We start from the raw sequence: 8906 nt of genomic DNA on the forward strand, positions 1-8906 counted from the left end.
AAATATTCTTGAATTTTTTCCCGTAGTGCATTTAGCATACTTGAGAACAGATTGATCCTTTTTATGTTTTTCTTTTAATATTTGTTAGGTAGGATTAGAACAGCATTTGGTCTGGAGATAATTATTCCCCACGATTGAGGCAAGACTCAACCCAGTGCCCTGGGAATTATAATATTTTCCAGTCTGTCTAGTGGGAACAGGCATTGTTTCCAATCCCATGTGCGCTCTACATACTCCCTCTAATCCTTCTGCCTAGTTCTTTCTCCAGCCTCAGGTAGCATACACAGGTGCTGATCAGTAAGTACTCCTTGGCCACTTGAGGCAGTCTCTCTGCACATCTCTAAGTTCTCTCTTTGCAGCTCTTTCTTCTCTAGTACTTGTACCTGGAAGCCCTCCTGGTTTTTGGCTCCCTCAGTTAGCTTCATGTCCCCAATTCAAGGTGTTTTTCAGGATCCACCCAGGTTTTTCCTCCCTGTGCCATGTCTGAAAACTCTTGTAAGTCAGTAAGCTGGTGCAAGTGTAGGACTCACATCAATGTCTCAGTTCTCCAGGGACCGCTTTTCTTTGTTGACTGATGTCTAATATCTTGAAAACTGTTCTTTGACATATTTTTCCAGTTTTTTTAGTTATTTGGGGCTGGAGAGTAAATCCAATTCTTATTATGACATCTTGGCTGGAAGCAGAAGTCTTGAAAATGTTGGGGAGAGGTTCCAGAGCCTCAGTACAGAGACCGTTTATCCCCATCACTGTGGGGTGACCCTTCTGGGGTCTCTACTGAATATTCTCCATCGAAAACATCTAGTTTTCCTCCCTGGCTGATCTGAACACAAACTGCCACGTGTGAGCTCTCAAAAGTGTCCAACTTACTGCTCCCTGAGAGTGCTTTTCCTGGTCTCATGGAGTTTCTATACTTGTGTGGCTTAGTAGTCAGAAACAAACTCAATGACAAACTGACACAGATGTCTACGGCTCTTTCTCTACACAGCTCCATCTTCTTTAGTACTTCACCCTGCAAATTCTGGATGCTTTGGTCTCCCCAAACTTCAGTCTCTTTATTCTCAACTCACTAGAAACTCTGGGCTCTGCTTGAGTCTTCCTTTCCTGCTCTGAGGTCTGGAAAGTTACTCCAGGCAGAAAGAAGAGGGGATCGTATATCATTTGTTTCCTTCTCTCAGGGATTATAGTCCTGTGCTGCTGCCTGTTATCCAATGTTTAAAAACAGTTGTTTCATTTATTAGTTCAGTTTTCTTGTTGTTTACTATGGGAGTATGGGAGTGCAAGTCCAATACAAGTTTCTACATCATAGTGGAAGCAAAAGTCTCCATTGTAACTATTTGTAATGACAAAATGCAAGTCAAAATATTGAAAGTGCTTTTTTCAAATTAATATGTCCCACCCCCACCAAAAAGGGGTTGGCCCTTGTTGGAGAATCACTCATCCAATAAAATTCACAGATTCAAAGCTTTTAATTCAACAACATTTATTCAAACATTTTATAGACCATATTGTATGGCAGGCACAGTGCTCAGTTCTGAATGTACAGAGACGGGTGAGACAGCATTGCTGCCTAAAGGATTTCACTATCCAAACGAGCACCTCATCAAATATTATAAATCCCGTAAGGGCAGTGATAGAGATATGTGCAAAACATTAATGAGGCAGAGTGGGGGAGGGGAGCAGGGCACCAGCTTGGAGACAGGTGGAAGGTTGTCAGGGATTGCTTCCGGAGCTGACATTTAAGCTGAGTCTTTAAAGAGGGGAAGCCATTCACCAATTTGAGCAAAGACCTGAGGCAGAAAGAGCACAAAGTTATGCCTGAGAATGACAGGCCATTCGAGGTTGCAGAAGCAAAAATTCCCGCAGAGGGAGAGGCAGGGCTGGAGCTGGAGAGGCGGGGAGAAGTCAGGTCACGAGGGCCTTTTGTGCCACACTGGGGAGCTGAGTCTTTTATGTAATGTTGCATGGCGGCTGGCAGTGTGCATGCCCGCCTCAGCACAGCACGCAGCAGCAGGTATTATTAGATGATGATCTTGAAAGCAAATCTGAGAAACCGCAAAACTCTGAGCAGAGCCAAAATCCCTTAGGTTCTGAGATTCCAGAAAGTTATCTGACTCCTCTGCCCCTTTGTGAATCCAGCTGAGATGTGTGGCAGTGGTGGTCAGCCAACCCTGAGGTGCTGCTTCCTTGACAGTTGGCTAAGCCTCTAGGCTTGAACCTATAGCTGGAGAATAGGAAGGAGGCGGAGAGGAGTGAGAGGGGAAAGAGAAAGTGAGTGGGACAGAGGCGGGGACGGGGCGGGGAGAGAGGAGAAAGCACACTGACCTTGGGGCTCGATTGATAGGATAGATCCTAAAACCCTTTAACCCAAGAAGATGATTTCTGGAGTGGAAGAGGAATATGACTTTCTACCAGAAAACTCTGCAAACCCTTGGGCAACCAGCCCACAAGGCTGAGTGTCTGGGGGCTCCCTCCCTCCCCAGTATAGGGATCTCAGGAACAGGGTCTCCTGTCTGAACTTATGCCAGGATTCAGACATATCTATACAAAGCAGATGGGCTGGCCCCAGCAAAAGTCTATTTGTCTGAGGGTTGATGAGCCTCCAGAGAAAGAATCCATCCGGAAGGAAAAGGAAATCCCACCTGATGAGCTCAACCCGTAACAAGACCGAATCCTCTGCAGGGCAGAGAGTCTGAAAATAAAATCCAAATGAGTAAATCACCAGCGCACGAGTCGTGCTGGTCAGGTATTCCATCAGCAGGTGTAACGTGAAGAAGGGGACTAAGGTGTTCTTCCTTCCTTGCTTTGAAACAGAACATAAATCAGCTTTATAAGCAGAACATAAATTCGCTCCTTGAGGGCTTCAGGCACTGGGCTGTAGTGAGAAAGGTAACACCGTAGGCTGCTCAGAGGAAGTGGGAGGGTGGCTGAACGGAGTGACCCACACAGATGCCCTGCAGTGGCCCCAGGCAGGAGCAGTCATGCATTCACGAACACATGTGAGACATGGTCTAGAACCCCAGAAATATCTTGGGGGTGATTTGTTGTGAGCTGAAGTTCCACATGCATTGGTAGAAGGAAGAACTAGGGAAATTTGGATTATGACTGTTAATGGTCCCTAGTTATGTGGGTGAGACCTAGGGAAAAGTTTAGTTGAACTAGGAAAGTATGAAATATAGGTTCCTCCATGGAACAGCTAGCAAAATAACAGCTGACCTTTCCCTGCAGAAGTTCAATCTTGAGACCTTTGATCAGCGGAAATGTTTTCTCTTGAATTCTCTCTCTTGTAGCAAGTTTCATGAGCCCTAAATGCTCTTCTTTGCTCACGTCTAGGGCAGGGGTCCTTCCTAGACCCTCAACTCTCCACATGCCCATCTCGTGCCAATTAAGTCCTGTGAGCAGCCTCTGCCACCAAGCACCAGGGGTAGGTGCAGAAGTGCCCATCCCAGCAAGAGAGGGAGGAGATAAAGGGAGGCGTCAAGGCCTCTGTGCCCACGTAGCACAAAGACAGATACTGAGACAAAAAGATATAAAGACACTAAGCACAAATAGCTATTTTATTTTCTACCATTTAGTTTTCTGTATTTTCCAAATTATCTATAGAAAAAGGTAAATATTACTTTTTCAAAACCAAATGTAAAAAGTACAAGTAAGAACAGGTTTTCACTAGCTACACGTATGTCTTATGTGATTTCCCATACGGTCACTCCTCAGGCATTCAAACTTTGTTATGTAATAAACAGGAGTCGTAGAGGGCAACCCTCCTGGTTGGGACAGAGGCAGGTCTACTGTGCAGATAATATGAACAGGAGGTGCAGCTAAGCACTGCCAAATTTGACCAGCCTGTGTTTTTCGGGGCCTCCTCAGGGACAAGGACCCTGTCATGGAAGGAGACAGACGTTAACATATTTTCCCACCTCCGCTAAATCTTGGCTCATCCAGCGCTAGTGATTGACAGCCCCCAAAGGCAGTTGGGCAGCTATTTGAAAGAGGGGTCCATGGAGAGAGGCCTCCCCCACCTGTTACTCTTTTCTTTATCACTTCGCATCCATAGGGGTCCCTAAGCCCCAAGAGAGGGGTCAAGTGCAAATCTGGTAAACCAAGAAGCCCTTGCAGTTGTCAACTTAATTAGCCTTCAGGAAAAATATATGGCTATATGAGCACAGTGGAGTTGCTATAGAGACAGGCACACGAGGCGCATTTAGAACAGGGCCTCATCACATCACCCGATAAAAATAAGACCCAGGCTTTTTAATAGAATGAATTACTTAAGTTTTATATTTAACAGGGACGACACCAAGGCTATTACTGGTTTTCAGAACATTTTAGGAATCTGGGCTGCCTGCTTCTGCATATGTTAACAGCCATCACGACATATGCTCTGGCGGATGGCAATTAAGAACTGGAAGCCCACGTGTCTCTCCCACCCCTTGAGATGAGAGATGGTTCTTCTCACTCCGGATTTGTCCTTGTTTCATTGGATGAGAGATTTTCAACGTGTTTCAGAGAAAGGTCTGTGGAAGAGTTATGTTGTGCTCTGCACTGGGCCTTTTGCGTACATTATTGCTAATCACAATAACAACATTAGGCAATAATGATCTCATTTTGCAGGTAAAAAAAACGAGGCTCAGAGAAGTCCAAAACTTTCCCAAGATCACACAGCGAATATGTGGTGGAGCTGGGATTCAAATCCAGGTGTCCTCATTCCAAAGCCATTGCTTTGTAAGACATCAACTACAACCTCCACATAGACAGGAATCCGACACGAGGTGGGTCTAAAGAGATTTACCATTTTTATCGGTATATGGCATGGACCTTGTTACAGTTTGATCTTTCTCCTAAGGTTGTCCCCAAGTGAGTGGGTTCCAAGAAATAGTCCACAGAAATTCTGAACTCCGCTAACGAGCAGCTCTCCAATTATCCACAGCAAGTGTTACTCTGAGACTAACTTCTCCTTCCCATCCAACATGCTTCTGGCTGCCTCTTCCCTAAGCCAGAGATTCCAAACTGAACATCACTGAGAAAGTGCCCTCTCTGCTCTTGCATCCACGAAGCTTAATTACATGAAATCAAGCTAGACATGCAGAGTGAAGCTCTTTTTGTTGACCATTTTTTCTTTGGATTATTCATGACCTTCCTACTCTGCAGAAAGATGTCTCCAAAACCTCCTTTTCTTTTTTTAAACAATTTTCCAACAAAGGCCTACAGAGTAGACTCAATCTGTGCCCCTCAGGCTCCAGTCTCTACTTGTTGTGGGAAATGGTGGTGCCGGTGACAAGGTTGGGCCTAAGGCAATGGTGGGGACGGGGATAGGATAGACAGTCCGGTCGGGAAACCAGGCTGGTGGTGAGGGCAGTAGTGACGGCGGTGCTTACACCCCTCCCCACTCAGTTCACCCACTAAGTGTACCAACAGGAGGTGTCTGGGCTTCAAAGGATCTGAGAAAGCATGTCTAGGACAACACTGAAATACAGAAGTTCTAACCAAAGCATCAAGCCAAATGAACAAGGCAGAGGGGCAGAGGGCAGGGAGAAGCCACAGACCAGAGGCCGAGACTCAGGCCAGAGCAGGAGGTTTAGAATCAGAGGGAAGGTAGTGGTGCCTCAGAAGGGTCCCTGAGTGGTAGGACTTGGCGCTAGGAGCTTTCTGGGCTGCCTGCAGCCTGCGGTGTCGCTTAGCGTGGAGCTGAGGAAGCTGTCTGCTGGGACCAGCTCCACCTCCCCGCGATGTTCAAACCCATCCCTCCTACCTCTGACACCACCCCCACACCCCTCCCAATCCCCACACAGTCTGCTGCTGTCCCACCAACAGATTCAGACCTGGATTGAAAGACAAGGAAATGAGATTTCAAACTCAAGTTAATTCCCCATGTGACCTTTGTAATTTATTTCACCCTCAGAGACATACTTCCTTCTTTCTTATATTTGCAGAGCAATTTGTTAGGTTTTTTTTTTTTTGTAGATTTTAAAATAATTATTCTAGATTGCACGTGGTGGTTCATGTAATTCCAGAATTTGGGGAAGCAGGAGGATTGCTTAAAGCCAGGAGTTTGAGATCAGTCTGGGCAACATAGCAAGACCCCATCTCTACAAAAAATTTTTCAAAATTAGCTGGTTAGAGTAGCTGTAGTCGCAGCTACTCGAGAAGCTGAGGCGGGAGGATTGCTTGAGCCTGGGGGTTGGAGACTCTACTGCACTCCAGCCTGGGTGACGGAGCAAAATCCTGTCTCTAAAAAAATTAGTAATAATAATTTTTTGACTTCAGTGAAACATATAATTTACTTAAAAATAATATGGAAAAAGAAAATTGGGGTGTAGGAATAACTTCTTCACAGAAGTATTTTTACCGTAATATCAGTCTAGCAAAAGTTGTCTGCAAATGCAGAAATTCCTATGTGCATCAAAGACACTCAATAAGTATTTTTCTTAACAAATGAATCATTTCGTGCTATTGAAATAATTCGATTATGTGCTGCTGGCAGGGAGCTAAGCAGACTCCATGGGCCAGCCTGGAAATCTAACTCCTGCTGTAAGCAACAGGCACGCACAGGCTTTGGACACGGGCAGACGCTCTGAGTTCTGGCTTTGCCACTCATTAGCTGTGGTAACTCACGCAAGTCATTTAACCTCTCTAAGCCTCAGCTTCCTCATCTGTAAAATAATATCAGTCTCATGCCAAGGATAAGCCCAGGGAGGAAAGTGGCCAGTGGGCTGTCAAGGGCCAGGCACAACTTTGACGCTGGGTGAATGCGGGGACCAGGACGGTGAGCAGGGAAAGCTGGACCCTAACCCTTCCTGCCCCCACAGCCCTACGGCTCCCTGTGCTCTCCTGCCAAAAGTGTTTGGCCCTGCCCCCTCAATTGTGATCTCTTTCCATGAAAAGGTCTCAAGGGTAACTGGCAGGCTACTGTCATCACCTGCCACCAAGCCTTCTGCCATCCATCTTTACCCTTTGCCCTCTAAATAAGGAAGCCAATGCTGCCGGGCCAAGAACTTCTGCCCAATTTGGGTCCTGGTCTCCCTCTTCCCCTGGGCCCCTGGCCAGTTCCCTCCTTCCCCGAGAGATGCTCCCTACTCACTCCGTTCCTGCCTCATGGGTGGAATGACAGTGGCTCCCAGAACCCCTGGGGAGCGTGGAGGGTGATGGGGGTCTGGGGAGGCAGCCAGGCCCGGGAGCAGGTTAAAGTTACAGCCCTGGATAAGCGAGCTGGGCCGGCTGACGTCAGGGTGATGATGGCTGGAGGGGAGGGCCGGGCTGCTGAACTAACTATAAAGATAGGTCAAATCAAATATCATCCACTCGGGACAGAGCAAGCGGGCGAGCTAGAGAGCGTCCCCGAGCCATGGTCCCTACCGGCCGCGGCTCAGCCTGGGTCCCTCTGTTCTCAACCCGAGTGCCCGATGCAGGCTTTGGTTTCATGTCAGCAGCCTTCATCCGCCTTCCAAAAATAAGCCCCTGCCGCCATGCCGAGGGGAGAAAAACAAGAAGGGCGGTATTTTTAGGGCCATTAATTCTGACCACGTGCCTGAGAGGCAAGGTGGATGGCCCTGGGACAGAGGCTGTTCATCACTATGTCCCGGGGAGCAGGACGTCTTCAGGGCACGCTGTGGGCTCTCGTCTTCCTAGCCGTCCTAGTGGGCATGGTGGTGCCCTCGCCTGCAGGCACCCGCGCCAACAACACGCTGCTGGACGCAAGGGGCTGGGGCACCCTGCTATCCAGGTCTCGCGCTGGGCTAGCTGGAGAGATCGCCGGGGTGAACTGGGAAAGTGGCTATTTGGTGGGGATCAAGCGGCAGCGGAGGCTCTACTGCAACGTGGGCATCGGCTTTCACCTCCAGGTGCCCCCCGACGGCCGGATCAGCGGCACCCACGAGGAGAACCCCTACAGTGAGTGCCCATTGCAGCCAGTTGGGATGCTGGGGGGCTTGGGCTCAAGCAGGGCTAAAAGGCGAAGGGACCTTGCTCCGGTGGACGGGATCCTGCCGTAACCAGGAAGAAATGCTATTCCCCACGCAGATGACTCAGTGCGACCTGCCTAGGTGCAGGCTCAGCGTGCATCTCGGTGTGCTCTGCCTGCACCCCATGGAGCCGCTGAGGCACTAACCGCTGCAGCATTACCGGCCCCTCTGCCGCCTCGTAAGACCACTGGAACCGTAAGGCAGGGGTGGGGAGAATGAGTTAGGATACCGGGACCAAATTAGACACAAGCTTATTTTTATTCAGCTTCCCTCTTTGAGAAGGAAAGGCAAGAGGTTTGCAAAATTTCCGGCTGAAGCACATCTTTTTTATTTCAACCTGCTCCCTCTGTCCCCAGGTTCTTATCCTACAGGTTGACAGGTTGCCGCGTGGATAGTCTCCTCTGTGTGGCTGTATGTTTGCGAGATTGGGTGGCTTAAGATTTGTTGAAACATGTGGAGTATACATTAGAATTACTAATAATCAGAGTTCATCTCTTTCACCCAAGTCAAGGACCTCGAATGATTATGTCAGTGAAATCTCAGATAAACAGAGACATAAGTGGTCATGGTGGTCGGTCCCTAACTCTGATGTCAGAACCTTCACTTGCAGAACCAGATTTGTAACAGCACAATGGCAGGACTGAACGAGTCCAGAAGGCAGGATCTTCTAAAGTTAGAGGGATCCAAGGCGGGGTGATGGGAGGTCTGACTTTCCAGGAGCAGGGACCTGACTTAGGGGCCCTGCCGGCCCAAGTCCCCACTCTGATGTGCACAAGCCTTAGGTAACCCGGCCCCCATTTCCTTGCAGGCCTGCTGGAGATTTCCACAGTGGAGAGAGGTGTGGTGAGTCTCTTTGGGGTGCGAAGCGCCCTCTTTGTTGCCATGAACAGTAAAGGAAGATTGTACACAACGGTGAGTTCATGGGGCCAGGGGGAGCCCAGGTTGCATGAC

The 8906-nt window shown here is 48.3% G+C and overlaps 1 protein-coding gene across 1 annotated transcript; it reads left to right on the forward strand.

Annotated features, from left to right (window-relative positions):
• Positions 1-7494: 7494 nt before the first annotated feature.
• Positions 7495-8867, forward strand: LOC105805030 (fibroblast growth factor 6-like; the record flags this gene model as incomplete). Its single annotated transcript, XM_012637811.1, has 2 exons — positions 7495-7884; positions 8764-8867. Coding segments are annotated over exons 1-2 (450 nt in total), but the record flags the coding sequence as incomplete, so codon positions are not given.
• Between the last annotated feature and the right edge of the window lie 39 nt (positions 8868-8906).

Source organism: Propithecus coquereli, unplaced genomic scaffold (genome assembly GCF_000956105.1).
Source record: "Propithecus coquereli isolate 6110/MARCELLA unplaced genomic scaffold, Pcoq_1.0 Scaffold124, whole genome shotgun sequence".
NCBI classification, from domain to species: domain Eukaryota; kingdom Metazoa; phylum Chordata; class Mammalia; order Primates; family Indriidae; genus Propithecus; species Propithecus coquereli.